The sequence below is a fragment of the Loxodonta africana genome, chromosome 11 (genome assembly GCF_030014295.1).
Source record: "Loxodonta africana isolate mLoxAfr1 chromosome 11, mLoxAfr1.hap2, whole genome shotgun sequence".
In the NCBI taxonomy this organism is placed as follows: Eukaryota; Metazoa; Chordata; class Mammalia; order Proboscidea; family Elephantidae; genus Loxodonta; species Loxodonta africana.
In genome coordinates this window covers 45,317,676-45,335,252 of record NC_087352.1, presented here as the reverse complement: position 1 = coordinate 45,335,252, position 17,577 = coordinate 45,317,676, and the positions used below count along the sequence as shown (strand labels likewise).

The following is a 17,577-nucleotide window of genomic DNA, read 5'->3' as shown; positions in this document are numbered from 1 at the left end:
AATAGTTACATAGTTTTTTTCTTACTAAAACTGATTATAATTAACTTTGCCACTTTTCTTTTCCCCAAGAATATTGATTAAACTCATCTTTATAAGGGAACTCACAGGCATTTTTCATTTTAATATGATATAGTATTCAAACCAAACCCATTGCCAGTCAAGTCTGTTCCGACTCATAGCGACCCTATACGACAGAGTAGAACTGCCCTATAGGGTTTCCAAGGAGCAGCTGGTGGATTTGAACTGCCAGCATTTTGGGTTAGCAGATAAAGCTCTTAACCACTACTCCAGCAAGGGCTAACAACTGATAAGGTGAGAATGTGTCAGAATTGATGTGAATAAACAAGGTGAAAGTTGTTACCTTGAGAAATGCATCCATTTTCCTGATTCCTTTGAATGTCAAGTTAGTCAACTAAAACTTAAAGATGACCAGTAAGTATAATTAGTATAGTAAACTTAAGTTATTAGAGCAAAGCTCTCTCACTCTGTTCAATCAGGAGGACCAATGATAGGTCAGTTTAGAAGGGTGATATAAGCAAGAAATCAGGAAAATGGTATATAACCAAGATATTTTAACTTAAAATATGTAAGTATATTTTCTTTTACTCATCTTTTGACGTAGGACTGAGAGATTTCTTTTTGTGAGTCTGCTAATTAGAATTAAACATTGTCTTTCTTAGATAAGCCACATCCATAATGCAGTTGCCTTTAATTTTCAGTTTAGATTTCTTTCAAGAGGATCCAGTAACGTATTTTATGCCAAATGTAGGATTACCCCTTTTTTTTTTTTTTTAATTTTTCCCATCTTTTATAGTTGTCTCATGCATACGTAATTCAACAGCTTCCTTCAAGCAATTTGTGTTTATCCCTTTTTCCCAGAACTTTCAACTTAGTTCATGGGAATAATAATTCTCTTATATTTCATACTTTATGCTCATTTAAATATTCAATTAAATTACATGATTTAATTTTCACACTCATATGTTTACATAATGATGTTGTTAGGTGCCGTCAAGTCGGCTCCTACTCGGCAACCCTATATACAATGCAGCAAGACACTGCCCGGTCCCGTGCCATCCTCACAATCATTGTTATGCTTGAGCCCATTGTTGCAGCCACTGCATCTCGTCCAGGGTCTTCCTGTTTTTCGCTGGCCTTTTATTTTGCCAAGTATGATGTCCTTCTCCAGGAAATGGCCACTTCTGATAACATGTCCAAAGTGAGACAAAGTCTTGCCATTCTTACTTCTAAGGAGCATTCTGGCTTTACTTCTTCCAAGATTTGTTCATTCTTCTGGCAAAATACATACTTCAATTACATAATGTTACAGTGGTGAATGAGCTGACCTAAATAGGTTGGTGGGAATAAACCAGTTGGCTCTTGTTAGGTAACTGGCTTCACAGGTGGGAGTCATACTTAAGGGTAGCCAACTGGCTGCAAGTAATCAGCATGCCATAGGCATCATTTAAGAGGGCTGCTTCTAACTGGACTGGACCAAAAGCAAAGAAGTTTCCGGGATAAACTGAATGCTTCAAAGGTCAGCAGAGCAAGGGCAGGGGTTTGGGGACCATGGTTTAAGGGGACTTCTAAGTCAATTGGCAAAATAATTCTATTATGAAAACATTCTGCATCCCACTTTGAAATGTGGCGTCTGAGGTCTTAAATGCTATCAAGCAGCCATCTAAGATGCATCAATTGGTCTCAACCCACCTGGATCAAAGGAGAATGAAGAACACCAAGGTCACACGATAACTAAGAGCCCAAGAGACAGAAAGGGCCACATGAACCAGAGACCTACATCATCCTGAGACCAGAAGTACTAGTTGGTGGCCGGCCACAATCGATGACTGCCCTGACAGGGAGCACAACAGAGAACCTCTGAGGGAGCAGGAGATCAGTGGGATGCAGACCCCGAATTCTCACAAAAAGACCAGACTTAATGATCTGACTGAGACTAGAGGAATCCCAGCAGTCATGGTCCCCAAACCTTCTGTTGGCCCAGGACAGGAACCATTCCCGAAGACAACTCATCAGACATGAAAGGGACTGGACAGTGGGTAGGAGAGAGATGCTGATGAAGAGGGAGCTGATTATATCAGGTGGACACTTGAGACTGTGTTGGCATCTCCTGTCTGGAGGGGGGGTGGGAGGATAGAGAGAGTTGGAAGCTGGCAAAATTGTCACGAAAGGAGAGACTGGAAGGGCTGACTCATTAGGGGGAGAGCAAGTGGGAGTACGGAGTAAGATGTATATAAACTTATATGTGACAGTTTGACTTGATTTGTAAACGTTCACTTGAAGCTCAATAAAAGTTAATAAAAAAAAAGAGGGCTGCTTCTTTATATGTAATTTCTGTTCTGTTGGACATACCAGTTTATTTATCTATTTTTCAAAATTCCCTTAACTACTTTGTCTCAAGTCATTTCAGAAGATTTAATGGTTAATCACTTTTTACCTGGTCTTAGATGTTTACGCACTGACATGGAACACCTTTCTCCAGAACATGAGGTGAGCTACTGTGATTATTCAGCCACTCTGATCACAAGGGGCATGTTCATATCTCTGGACATTTCCTGTACAGACTTGCATCCTTCTTTTTGTGGTGCTTGACTATGATATGCTACACTTAATTTTTTTAAAACAGTTCATTGTCATTTTGTGGGCTTATTTATTGTAAAATCTTAAGAATTTGTATAACTCAGTTTAGTTCTAACACACTGTATTTCACTGAATATTATGAGAATTTAATAAGATAATGCACATGAAGTACTTTGTAACTATAAGGTATTATTTCTGACTGTCAACATAGAAAGATTGTTTTCTTTCTCCATTTCCTCCTCTTTCATTCCATTCTATTTCTCTTTCTCCTTCGCTTCCTGTTTTTTGCAAAACCTTGTTTTATCATTTATTTTCTATTTTATATCTTCAACCTATCTTCTATCAGCTTTTCTTCAGCCTATTATAATGCTTCACTCTCTATTAAACAAAACAAAAACTTCCTTCATGCCTCGCTCGAATCTTTTTCTTCCTGATAGCCTGAACTCACTCTCTCAGCCTTCACGCTGTCTGTTGGTACATCATATTCACTGCCGTCACTATTCCAGTGAACCTCCTGTCCTTAAGATCAATGATGATCCAGTTGTCGCACTGAAAGAATACTTTTCGGACATAGTAGCCCAGGGTCTCTCTGGAGCATTTTCTGTTTCAAAACTCCTGTGGCTGTTGAGACACCTCTCTCTTCTTTTTTCCTACTCTCCAGTCATTTCTTCCCAGGCTCCCCTCCTTTCTCACTTCACCTTTAAATGTTGTTTTCTTTTTTCATTCATTAGAATTACTCTCCGGGAAGGACTTTTGTCTACACTCTAACTTGCCACCTGTATGTTAATGACTCAGTTCTTCAGCTTCTGCCCTGACCTCATTCTTTAGCTCTGGAACTTCATTTCTAACTGCCTCTTGTATATTCCACCTGGATGGCCTAAAGGCATCATTTCAAATTCAGCATGGCCAGTCCCCCTGACTAAAATAACCAACCTGTTACTCTGTTTCCCCCATTTTGGCAAATGGCACACAGATTTTTGCCCAAGTTGTATACATGATAGTCAGCCTCGGGTCCTTTACTTAGGCTCTTCCCAGTGCCTGAAACACTCCCTCGTCTCCTTCAAGTCTTTGCTTAAGTATCAGCTCCATGAAGCCTACCCTGAATATCCCATGTAAATTGTAACATTCTTTACCTTGACCTTCCTAGTACTCCTTATCTTACTCAATTTTTTTCCAAAACGTTTGTCACCTTCTAAATGTACTATATAATTTACCTATTGTGTTTATTGTCTGTCTGCCTTACAAGAACATAAGTTCCACAAAAAGTCAATGTTGTCTGTTTTGTTTGCTTTATCCTTTGTGTCTAAAAGAATGCCTGGTACATAGTAGGTAGTTGTGCCCTCCATACCCAAATATGGGCCAAAAATTTCAAAAGGGAGGTTCAGTTTCTGGTTTAATTTCCAGCAATTTAAGCAACAGCTTAGATACCTTCATCTCTTCCATCACTCACTCAGTCTCCTGGCAAGAATGGTGTTAACTCTTAGACACCCACTACATGCTCAGCTATGTTTTAGTAGCCACAGATCGATATCTGGGCCCAGCTCTAGACATTAAAACAGAACATCTTGAATTTTGCAACCTGGATTAAGCCAACCAAAACCAAACCCACTGCCATCGAGTCAATTCTGACTCATAGCAACCCTGTAGGACAGAGTAGAACTACCCCATAGAGTTTCCAAGGAGCACGTGGCAGATTTGAACTGCCAACCTCTTGGTTAACAGCTGTAGCACTTAACCACTATGCCACTAGGGTTTCCGGATTAAGGCAAAGGGGCATGAAATAAAACATCTTTTACTAGGAATGTATGTGTATGACCTAGTGTTTATATATGCTAAGTATATAGATATATGTGAATTTTGCTTTTAATATTAGATGCTGGGGGAAGCTAAGGGAGAATGCGAATCAGATTTAGACAGGTCTGTGAAAAGCAAAATCAGTTGTTCAGTTTTGTGATTGAGATCTTTCAAGTTATTTCTGTACTTAGTCTAGCAATCTAATGTGAATTCTTGAAACAAAGTAACTGCTTAAACTTTAAGTTTTTAATTAACATTAACTTAAGGGAGTATTAAAAATTAAGTAAAAACTTTAGATTGAACTGTAGAATGTCACTATGTAAACTGTGTTTCACTAAATGAGTTTTCTTTGAATCAGGTTATTTTAAGTTCTATGATAAAAGAATGTGAACAAAAAGTAGAGAACAAGACCGTCCAAGAGCCTCAAGGGTAAGACATTAATTCTTTTTTTAAGGCTTCCAGCTAACATTCACCTATTTGTATTTTCTATAGATAGGTATTTGTATGTAGTCTTTTATTTTGTAGTCATTTATTTGGAAGGCAAGAAAATTATTTAAGTCATTGTTTCTCACATACTGATACATAAAACATCTCTGTATTTACCTAAGATTCTTTCCATTGTGTGATCTTTTTAGAAAGAAAAAAATTGGTTTTTATAAGCAGACTTTTTTCATATTATTTAGATCTTCTATATTTATATTCTTACTCATTTTTTGAAACTTTAATATAGAGAATTTCAAATAAATATTTTAAAAAGTAGAATAATATGAATTGCCATGCCCTCATCACCTAGCTGCAACAATTATCAATTATAGTCAGTTTTATTTCATCCATATCCTACTTGCTTTTCCCTCCCAAATTTTGGTATGTCTCTCTAAAAGGTAATCACTACTTTTAAAAACATAAACACAATATTGTTAAACCAAAATAACAATAACTCTTTAGAATCATCAGCTATCCAACCTATGTTCAAATTTCTAGTTATCTCTTAAATGTCATAAGTGATTTGTTGTTTGTTAGGTTTTTTTTTCTTTATCGCTTATTTCTTTGAATACATTGCAGATGGTCGATATGTCTCTTAAGTCTTTTTTAATCTATACATTCCTGCTTATCTCTTTTTTTCTCTGTACATACAGTTTACCTTTTGAAAAAACTGGGTCATTTGTCCCATAGCATTTTTTCCTGCGGTCTGAATTTTGCTAATTGCATCCCCCTGTGTTGTCTAATATGCTCCTCTGTATTTCCCACAAATTGGTGGTTGGTTAGGAGCCCTGGTGGCACAGTGGTTAAAGCGCTTGACTGCTAACCAAAAAGGTCAGCGATTGAAACCTATCACCCACTTCACAAGAGAACGATGTGGCAGTCTATTTCTGTAAGGATTTACAGCCTCGGAAGTTCTCTGGGGCAGCTCTACTCTGTCCTATACGGCCACTGTGTGTTGGAATCAACTCAGTGGCAGAGAGTTTGGTTTTTGGGTGGTGGTTGGGTCTAGGTTTAAAGACTTAATCAGATTCAGATTTGGTTGTTTTTGTCTAGCAAGACTGCTTCATGGGAGAAGGTGTGTTTTCATCATGAGACAGATAATGTCTGGTTCCCTCTGTTTGGTGATGTTAGCAGCTGTTAATGATCAATGCCTGGCTCCACTAATTCGTTAGAGGTTACAAGTGATAATACCCTATCATTGTTTCTTCATTTATGAACTCCAGTACTTCTGTAAGGAAAATCTTCCCCATATCTACTTGGCAACAAGTTGATCATAAATTTATATAGTAAGGCAAGATAAATGCCCGATTTTTTCTATTTATCAGTTTCCAAAATAATTGGTTCACCTTCTGATGGTAAACAGGTGTTTTTGTTTTGTAAGTATCATCATAAACTCATGTATTTAAACATGTTTGATATAATTCAGTGCATTGCCTTTATTATCTTCATTGATGCTCAAATTATCCCACCTTTGGTCAATGCAAGCCTTTTCAAGTTGACTCCTAAATCCTCTTGACACAACCTTTTCTTGCTATCTGGTATGACAAAATCGTAGACATAACTTGTAAAAAATTCCTTTTTTGGGGAAATAAGGGGAAGAGAAGGAGACAGTTATAACTTTGTGTCTGAATTGCTCCTAGTGATTAAAAAAATGACACATTTTCATTTTCAGATTTGTGAAGCTTAGTGACATGGATTTTTTATCCTTTTTATTTTTTTCAGTTATACTGTAAAAGTAATTTTCAGAAATACTTTCTATTTATTTAGTAAAAGAGTATTCTATAAACCTCAGGTAAAGTAGGGGAAAATATCTCGAATATTATAGTCCGTGTTAATTTTTAACTTATTTCTGTAATAAAAGGGAGCAAAGGGTTGGTTGCACAGTGGTTAAAGTACTCAGCTGCTAACCGAAATGTTGGCGGTTCGAAACCACTAGTGGCTCCATGGTAGAAAGGTGTGGCAGTTGGTTAATCTTTATGGAGGCAGACTGCCACCTCTTTCTCACATGGAGCAGCTGGGGAGTTTGAACTGCCGACCTTTTGGTTAGCAGCTGAGCACTTGGCCACCAGGGCTTCTTAAAGGTAGGTATGCACCAGATATTAAAGAACTTTGTATGCTACACTGAGAGATTTTGAACTTTATCCTGTTGGCGAGAGGTGGGCAGACTATTTCCATAAAGATAGTAAATATTGAGGCTTTGCTGACCAGGTGGTCTCTGTTACAACTACTCAACTCTTCTATTTGTAGCAGAGTTGAGCAGCCGTTGACAATGTACAAGCAAATGGGCATGGCTGTGTTCCAGTAAAACTTCATTTACAAAACCAGGCAGAGGGCTAGATTTAACTTACAGCCCTAGTTTACCACAGGGCTTTGAATCAGTTGGATATACTGAATCAGAATCTACACTTAATAAGAATGCCCGGTGATTCTTATGTATAATTTCCTGGGAACTTGTTAGAAATGCAAATTCTCAACAGGGGTTCAACCATAATAAACTAGTTCAAAGCCCTGGTTTGTCAACTCAGGAATTTTGGTTCTCAAACATTAGGGTCATCAGAATCACCTGGAGATTGCTGGACCATATCCCCAGAGTTTTTTGTTCAGAAGGCATGTGGGTGGAGTCTGAGGATTTGCATTTGTAATAAATTCTTGGGTAATGCTGATGAACAATAGACTAGGCAAACTTGAGGCTGGGTGGTGATGGTTGATAGGAAAACAAGCATTAGATTGCTAAATTCCTTGAATGCCAAGCACATTATATCTCATGGGTTGTAAGTGGCTATTAAAGAATTTCTAGCTGGAGAAGTAATTACTTCAAAAAGTTAATCTGATAATGCAAGGAGACCAGATCCAAGATTGTTGGAATAATTTGATTATAAAGAATTGGTAATGGAAATAAAAGGAAAAGATAAAGGTGTTTCACAGAATAAAGTCACAGGCTCTGGTGACTGATTGGAAATAGGAGAGGGAGCCATTATATTCACTGTTGGGAAGAGAGGAAAATGGTGGAACCATTGGCAAAATAAAGAAATTTAAATAGGGAGTTATTTCTAAAGTTTGGGTCTAAAAAAAGTTTGAGATGTTGGCTTTATCTAGCAAACAATAGTAATATGGGGCTGGCTCTCAGGAAAGAGATTGTCATTAAATGAATATTTTGGAGTCATGTTTATGTAGGTGACATTTGAAAGTTTGAGAGTGGGTAAGCTTTGCAATTGAAGAACCAAAAGCCAAATACTGAACCTTATGGAGAGTTACTTTGTGGGCAGAGAAAAGGCAGCAGGAGGGGAGTAGTCAGAAATGAAGAGAGAGACCAGGTTGATGTACTAGCAGAAGAACAATGAAAAGAAGAGATTCTCAAGGTGGGAAGCATGGTTGGGTTTTTTTTTTTTTTAACGAATAATTCAGTGCACACACATCTTTAAAGTCCACACAGAACCAGAAGACCTGGGTCGCAGCATACACTTCATGTGTAAATTTAGCCAACACTTGTTGAACTCCTGCAGCTTGACATATTATTCCTGACCTATATAAACAACGCATTATATTTAATCTTCAGGCTATTTTGCAATAGGAATTGCCATCTGTCTTTTGCAGATGAGGAAACTGTCTCAGAGAGGTCTAAAGCATCTTGACCAAACTCACGCAGCTGGGTTCCTGAGTCCAATACAGCACAATTGTTGGGTCTTGAAAAATTGTGCTTGATCAATATTCTGTTCAGTAATGTGCTAAATCAGCAGTCTTAGTAGTCATTTAGATTGCTTTACTCCCTACAAAGCAAGTTAGTCAAAAGAAAGTTACAAGAAGTAGGTTTGAAACTGTTGATTGAGACTAATATAGCTGAAAATTTAGAATGTCTTCCTCTCTCCCAAAAGCAATGTACCATAAAACTGTTAGCATGCCACAAAACTTCACTGTGATTTAATTTACTCATTTATGAAAATAGGGTTAACATCTTCTACAGTTGCTGTAAGAATTAAATGAAGTGGTACCAATAATAACTACTAATACTTGTGTTATGCTACTACATGCCTGGCACTCTGCTAAGCGCTTTATACTTGTTTAATTCTTGCTAGCCCTGTGAGGTAGGTACTAAAATTATCCCCATTTTATAGATGAGGAAACAGATTAAATAATTTGCCCAAGGTCACACATCTGGTAAATGTCAGGGCCAAGGTTCTGCCTAGTTCCAGACTTGGTCCTAACCACTACACCATACTGCTCCCTTTAATATAAATGATGAACACAGAATCTGCCACAAAAAAAATGTCCACTCAACCTTAAATATTAGTTTTCCTTTTGTGACATCAATTCAGAGAATATTTATTAATGATATGCTGCTAAAGAAATGAAATAAAAATGGATATTTTAGCTTTTAATTGCTTTACATGAATTTTAAAATTTCTTTCCTAGCTCAATGTCAATTGCTGCAAGCTTAGTGAGTGAAGATACAAAGACCAAGTTTTTGAACAAAATGGGCCAGTTGACAACATCAGGTGCCATGTTGGCCAATGTGTTTCAGAGAAAGAAGTAAAAGCAGGAAGGAAACCTCCAGTAAACACTAAGATGGACCTCAAGCAGACTGGTTCCATGTACTTGAAGTACTTGCCTTTTTATTTCTTCTGTTTTATGTTCTTGCATTATAATTTTATCCTAATCTCCAAAGATATTTGCACTGCTATTGATTATTCCTGTATATGTGTTAATTTGGGTTATAACTGTGGTGATAGAAAATGGAGTTGATAGTCTGTACCAAGTCCCTCTTCTGTGTTCTTGTCTTTCAGGATAATTTTATATATATATATATATATAGTGAAGAGTTTTTGTTTTGTTTTGTTTTTATTTTTGGATGGGATATTAGCAAATATCTGTATTATACACTGAGCTATTACAATGGTACTTAAAATAATGTAAATCGGAAGTCATTGTTATAAAGTAATAAAAGTGGAGATTACTTAAGTATTTAAATTATGAAAGAATAATGCAGACTTTTTATTGTTTCTTAACTGACTAGAAAGAGCCACCAGCATTACTCTGTGCCTTTTGGACTTCAGTTTGTGTGTTCTGTAGGATTGTGTGCATTCCTTTCACGCAGTATTTCTTTATGAAGCTGTGATGAATTTGAGTTACAAATCCTACAGCAAATAGATAATGATGAAACTTTCAACATTTCAGAGCTCTCATGAATATTCTTTAAGTGCTATTTAAACCTCCCCAGCACTTACATGCATGTAATGGACTTAACCTGAGGAAAGATCACACATAAACACTGGGAGTGTAACCAAGGTGAATTTTACAAAGTGCTGTGTAGTATATTTAAATGCTCCAGAATAAGTGTAATTGAGAAGAGCTAGTAATTGTGAAAATTTTCCCAAATTGAAATACAGAAGAAAATATGTTTTGAGCCTGAAATTTAACAGTTATTTATGTGAAGTACTTTATTTAAGACATTATCTTCTAATGATTTTAATCTCAGATACTATCTTGCCATTCTGTGTGTTACGGAGAAGTGCTGACAAGTTAAGGACATTGGGAGCTGCTTTTTTCCCCTAAATAAAAATGGCATTGGCTAGATTATTATTGGTTGGTTCCCACATCGGTTGGTTCCCACATCACCCATTAAAGTTGGTAATTATTACCGTGTTTGATATATGTATATTAGTCTTAAGTCAGTGTACAAATTGCACTGGAATTTGACAGTTGTCTATACAGTACTGCAACTTGACATGGAAAACAGTGGTCTTGGAAATGGAAGCAGGGAGTCGACTGACTTGAGAGGTTAATGTGAGGCCTTTTTGAAAGATGAATATTTTGATAAAGAGAATTGTCTATTGAGCACAGTTGATGCACAAAGGTGATTTCTCCTATTTGTTATATAAGCTGGTTTAATACACTTGAAACATAGTTGAATTACATTCACTTCCTGAGAAAGCTCGCTTACTACACACTCAAGCTTATCAAATAATTTTGCCACAGCCAAAGCCATTTAAAAAGTTCATTCTGAAATTACTTCTTTCACCTACAGTAAAATAATTGCTAACTCACTAGTCTTTCTGGAAACTGTTGGATTCTAGGCATTCCTGAGAAATTAAAAGTGGCTACCTTTCATGTCAAAAATGTTGATCTATTATAAATAAAATGTTTTGCATACCTTTTGTTTTGTTTTTGGCTATGTGTTTTATTTTCACTTAAAAATACTATATCCTACATCCATGCAAAAGAAACAAAAGCATAAACTGTATTCACAAAAAGGCACTAATATTTTATTTTAGGCATGTAATCTACATAAACTACTTGATTTGCTTTTACTAAAAAGAGATTGTGTTGCTACATAACTAATACATTCAGAGATAATTTAAAGAAAAATGTTTAAACTCTGATTTGCGTTGCGCTATAAAGATAACTGTTTGTTACTAGATGAACAGATATAATGTATTTTTACTGTAATTCTTGTTCATTAGTGAATCCATGTATTTAAATGCTGATAATTTTTAAAAAGACAACAGAAAGCAAGATACACAGTATATCTCAAATCAATCTCCCTTACCATGCCCTTAAAGATTTTAATATTCTTAAAATTTCACACTTAGTAATACTGATTTTTCTAGTAAAATATGGACTCTTTAAAAAAAGAGAAGACTGACACTAATCACAAGGTTGAATGTGTTCTTCCAAAACAGGCCATAAAACCCATACCCAAAAAAATCAAACCCATTGCCATCGAGTGGATTCCGACTCATAGCGACCCTATAGGACAGAGTAGAACTGCCCCGTAGGGTTTCCAAGGAGCGCCTGGATTCAAACAAAACCCATACTCATTCTTTTTACATAGAAGAAAACCTATGGTACAAGTTTAAGGATTCAACTTAACAAAAAGCTAAGTTTGCAAAGCTGTGAAAAGTAATTTGAAATTATGCTTGTGTTTGCAAAGCAAGCCAGGGGTTAAAATTTTTCAGAAATGCAGAAGTACTGCAGTTGATAGTTTAGCTGAATTCTTCCAAGAACGATGCTTGATGGTAGCAGTATCTATATATATAGGTGTCCTTGATCTTCATTTGTTTGCATGAGTCACCCTGATGTTTGCTAAACATCAGATTGACTTATAACCTGAATGCAATTGTGAGTAATTTAAATCGAGCCATCCGTATAAACTACCTTTAGAATATGTCAGTTGCTCTACTCAGTTCTGCATTAATTTTAACAGACTCAATTCAAGGTGCTGGTATATTTCTTTTTCTTACAGAAAAAAAAAAAGTGGTTCAAATGGTCCCCGATAAATTTTGATGAAGTAGGATCAGTATGTATTGAACTGCCTTTTCATGGACCCAAGTTCTCAAGATAACCTATTTTGAATCATTATTTGAACTTATTTAAGGAGATAGCTTTCTGTAGGTATTATGTTGACCTTAGAACTGTGATTGCTGAGTGCATCTTGAAGGGTAAACATTTTGTGCTGGTTACTAGTTTCTTATCGTGAGTGTGTGTGTGTGTGTGTGTGTGTGTAAAGGATGTATATTTAAAGAGCTTTGTATTTAGTTAGGAGCCCTGATCAGCAGTTCAAATCCACCAGCCTCTCATTGTAAGCCCTGTGGTGCAGTTCTATTCCACCATGTAGTGTCGCTCTGAGTTGGAATAGACTCGACGGCAATGGGTTTTGGTTTTGGTATTTAGTTAGCGAGTCCTAGTGCTCAGCTGCTAACCGGAAGTTCAGCACTTTGAACCCACCAGCCATTCCACAGGAGAAAGATACGGCAGTCTGCTTCCATAAAGATTTACAGCCTTAGAAACAATATGGGGCAGTTCTGCTGTCCTATGGTGTTGCTATGAGTCAGAATTGACTTGATGGCAATGAGTTTGGTTTCGGTAGTAAGTTGTTCTAACTCCTAAAATTCTTCAAATTGGCCAGGTAACAAAATTCCAGCTTTGTCAGAAGATAGCTCTCATAAGCAAACTACATAATAAATCTAGTCTTTCCTATGAATAGATATGTGTTGGAAGATTCTAATGTAGCTTTGTAGTGTGCCTCTTTTTGTTACTATTGTTTTATTTCAGTATATTTTAAAGTAACCGATTAGAGATATACTCTACTAGTCAAAGGTGATATATGTCTGGCAAATTTCTGTATATTTACAATACAATTGGATTTTAGACTGTTTTCACCCTACTTAAGAATGTTTTATTGTACATTTCATCTCATCGTGTGTAGAATCAGTGCTATATTCACAATCTCGGAGTGACACATCTCATCATTCATATTTTCCCTTTAGGACTAACTACAGGAAACTTTGTTTTGATTACCTTCTTTATGGTTTACTCTGTTAGCATATTAAAAAAAAAATCTTACGTGTTCCTATTCTCTAACACCACACCAATCATAAAGAACATAACAGATAATAATAATGTAAACTTGATGCAGTATTTTAAAAAACTTATTTTTTAATGATATGTAAATAATTCCTTCCATTCAGAGTTGTAGGGAATGCAAATTATTTGCTTTTCTCAGAAGAGCCTTCAGTAATATCTGGAACATTCTTTCTGAAATAAATCTACAGAGAGAACTATTTGACTTTTATCAGGATATACATTTTCAACAAAGCTGAAAATATTACAGGTATCTCTATATATGATATACATTGATGAGTAGTATAACCTAATAATTTCTCATTGACTTACTTTTCGATTTCATAGATGTTTTATCTTCATTTCTGATAATTATTTGACAGTTCTTTAAATTTTTAGCTTTTTCTTCTCATAAGAGTATTAAATAATTTATTAACCAAAAAAACCAAACCCATTGCCCTCGAGTTGATCCTGACTCATAGCAACCCTGTAGGACAGAGTAGAACTGCCCGGTAGTTTCCAAGGAGCACCTGGTGGATTCAAACTGCCGACCTTTTGGTTAGCAGCTGTAGCACTTAACCACTGCGCCACCGGGGTTTCCAAATAATGTATTAAAAAAAAGTATTAGTTGTGTATTAAATAATGAACCTTGTCGTGAACACTTTCATAGTGTAAATCATTTCCTAATTTGTTTTTACATGGATTTTATAAATATAGTCATTTTTCTAACATCCTTTTGTTTCACTCTCAAAGAGCATGGGAATTATCCTGTCTTCTCTATTCCTCATGAAATTTTCCTATGAAAATTACATATAGTAAGCCTGAAAGCACGTTAGCCTAGAAAGTTTTATGCAAGTAAAAAGTGGAATTAAAATTTTTTAATTACTGAATAACTAAAGCATGGATAACTAGGGATAAACTCTCCCCCTCACCCCATATTTTTTGTTAGATCTACTTTTCTGGTAAGTGAATAGGTTATGTGCCTAGGCACGATTCACCTAAAATTACAGTAGAAGGCAGAAACTACTTTTGATTGTTATTTTTGCCTACTTTAACCCCTCCCAGAGTTTCTAACCTAGTGAAGACTATGTTGTTTTATGGCAGGAGCCCTGGTGGCACATTAGTTAAGAACTTGCCTGCTCACCGAAAGGTTGGCAGTTTGAATTCACTAGCCTCTCCTTGGAAGCCTTATGGGGCAGTTTTACTGTGTTCTATAGGGTCACTGTGAGTCAGAATTAACTTGACTGCAACAGGTTTTTTTTTTTTTTTTCTGGTCAAATCGATTTTGACTCATAGGAACCCCATATGGCAAAGTAAAATTGCCCAGTAGGGTTTCCTAGGCTGTAATGTTTCCGGGAGCAGATTGCCTGATCTTTTCTCCTGAGAAGCCGTTGGTGGGTTTGAGCTACCAACCTTTCAGTTGGCACCAGAGTGCTTAACCATTGCACCACCAGGGCTCCTTAGTGAAGACTAGTAAGTTCATTTTACTTTTTATTTACCAAAACTTGTGATTAAACTGAATATTCAAATTTTTCATTAAATAAGTAAGCTTTTTGTAAAAAAAATTTACTCTTTGCAACTTCATTAGTGTCTTTTAATACACGTTTCATTCTTGTAATAACTAGCTCTTCCTTTGATAGTTAGCATGAAGTTCCCAGCTCCTTCTTTGTAACTAAACTTTTCATATTAATGGGAGAAAAATAAGAGCTGATGTTTCTTGAAAATAATTGGCTCCTGGTGTTGCTGAAAAGAAACTCTTCAGTTAACCATTGACCTATAATGAGAAAAGCTAGAATCCAAGCTTCTTGATGAAGGGTCCAAAGGAGTGGACAGTGTAGTAAGGGGGAATCCAGGAGAGTGTGGCATCATGAAGCAAGAGAACAGCCTTCCAAGAAGGAGGGGCTGATTAGCTATGTCAGTTGCTACTGATCAGTCAAGATAAGGTTGGGTCTGAAACCCACAGGAAGATTTAAGTCACTGACAGCTTCAGTAGTAGTTTCAGTGGGTTGGTGGAAATAGAAGCCTGATTGGAGTGGATAAAGAGAGACCATGACTAGAGATGATAGCAGTTCCTTCAAGAAATTTTGCCATGAAGAGAAGTAGTGAGAAGAGAACATGGGGTCAAGGGAGGGTTTTGCTTAGTTTTGTTTTGTAATGGAAGAAATTAGATCATGTTTATATGCTTATAAAAATAATCCAGTAGAGTGAGAGGAGGTAATGAGACAGCAGCAGCGACAGGCAATAACTAACTTACCCTCCTGGGGAAAGCAAGAGGGGTGAGACACAGAGCACAAATGTAATAGGAGAGAAGGCAGAGAATACATACACTTGCAGATAATTTGGTAGATTTAGTGGTGGGAAGATTAGGGAGTTTCCATTTAAATCCTTTTATTTTCTCAGTGAAGTATGAACCAAAGGCATCAGCTTGGCTGGCATAGATAGTGAGAACAAATATTAGAGGTTTGAGGAGAAAAAAGGTAGAAATGTTTGCTTTCAAAAGCGGCCAGGTAAATTTTAGAGGGAACTGTAGAGCCAAGCAATTTTGAGAGCTAAATTGAGAATGGTGATGACAGCACAATTACATATTTTTTTCTCCAGCTGGGAGCAGATGTAAAATATGCAGAGAGTAAGTTAATTTAGAAGGGTTGCCAGATACAAAGTCAATGTGCAAGAGCCAGTTATATTTCTGAGTAACAGCAATAAGATATTAGAATATGAGATTCTCCATATGGAAAAAAGTATCATTTGAAATAGCATAAACACCTAGAATGAGTCTAATAAAAGATGAAGAAAACTTCTGCACAGAAAACTACAAAACACTGAGTGAATTGAAAGGAGACCTAAATAAATAAAGGGATATACCATGTTCATGTATCAGAAGACTCAGTAATGATGTCAACTTTCTACAGATTGATCTGTTTATACAATCCAACCCCAAATAAAACCCCTTTTAAGAAAAGAATTTTTCTTTTTTTAAGTGTTTTTGTGGACACTGACAAGCTGCTTCGAAATTTATCTGGGAATTCAAAGGACTAAGAAGAGCCAAAAAAATCTTGAAAAAGAGGAACTGTGGTGCAGTGAATTACTTAATATGGACCTTCTGGCCATAATCTTTGTAACTCTCACCAAATGACTGGGTGGGACTACGCAAATGAAGTGCTTATGACCCACCAAGGGGACTGGATAACTTAATGTAAATAAGGTGCATGGCACCCTTGTGGGGGTGGAGCCATGCAAATAAGGTATATGGAACCCTAATGAGGGGATTGGTTAGTTTGGCCATCTGGCTAGGCTTAAGATGAACCATCCCGGAGGTGGGAAGGGAAGATCTCACCACCACCAAGAAAGAAGAGCCAGGAGTGGAGTGTATCCTTTGGACCCAGGATCCCTGCACTGAGAAGCTCCTGGAACCCAGAGACCAAGAGAGAGAGCCATAGCATGGAAAACAACAAGAAATGGTGGCAGAGAAACAGCAGCAGCAGCGACAACAGACAGCATGGTGGTCTTCACAGACCACAGAGCAAGAAAGCTGAGTGCCTTCGAATGAGAGGCTTGCTGGTGGATTAGGGTGCCTCCAGGCACTTGGTAGAGCTAGGTTTGCCAACCCATGCTAGAGGTAGAGCTGAGCGCCTTCAGGCTAAGGCTTACTGGCAGTATGAGGTTCTCTGGGCACTTATCTGCAGAGCTAAAAGAGCTTTGTAACACTTTGTAGCAGGGCAGAGGCCGAGGGGCCAGAGACAGGTGTGCCTGCGGGCACAGCTGAGGAGAGGCTGTCTTGATGGAAGAACTGTATCCTGAGCATTCCTGAACCTGAATTGTAACCTGTTACTTCCCTAATATCCCTTTGAATTATGGTGTTGGTGAAGAATGTTGAATATGTCATAGAAGAATGAACAAATTTGTCTTAGAAGTACAGCCAGATGCTCCTCAGAAGCAAGGATAGCGAGACTTCGTCTCACATACTTTGGACATGTTATTAGAAGGTACTAATCCCTGGAGAAGGACATCATTTTGGTAAAGTAGAAGGTCAGCGAAAAAGAGGAAGATACTCAATGAGATGGATTGACACAGTGGCTGCAACAGTGGGCTCAAGCATAACAACAATTGTGAGGATGGTGCAGGACCAGACAGTGTTTTGTTCTGTTGTATATAGGGTCGCCATGAGCCAGAACCAACTCGAAGGTACCTGCCAACATTTCCCTAATAAATGCATAATTGTGAGTATGGCATGTGAGTTTCTGTATGGCCATTGAAACGAATTATTGAACCCAGCAGAGAAGTAGAGAGTGCCGTGGGAGGGACGGTTGGTGTCAGAATTGGCAAAAAGGTTGGAGAGGAGGTATGTCTGACCTTCGCCTCATAGCA

The 17,577-nt window shown here is 37.2% G+C and overlaps 1 protein-coding gene across 4 annotated transcripts in view; it reads left to right on the top strand.

Moving 5' to 3' along the window:
• Window positions 1–11,022, top strand: part of RELCH (RAB11 binding and LisH domain, coiled-coil and HEAT repeat containing) — a 144,866-nt gene extending 133,844 nt beyond the window's left edge. For all 4 annotated transcript variants that reach the window (XM_064294436.1, XM_064294437.1, XM_064294434.1 and 1 more), the window contains 3 exons: window positions 2,420–2,508; window positions 4,751–4,821; window positions 9,286–11,022. In XM_064294436.1, coding sequence (XP_064150506.1) covers window positions 2,420–2,508; window positions 4,751–4,821; window positions 9,286–9,406 — 281 coding nt within the window. In that variant the 3' untranslated portion in view covers window positions 9,407–11,022. The remainder of the gene's footprint in view (window positions 1–2,419; window positions 2,509–4,750; window positions 4,822–9,285) is intronic.
• The last annotated feature ends 6,555 nt before the right edge of the window (window positions 11,023–17,577 follow it).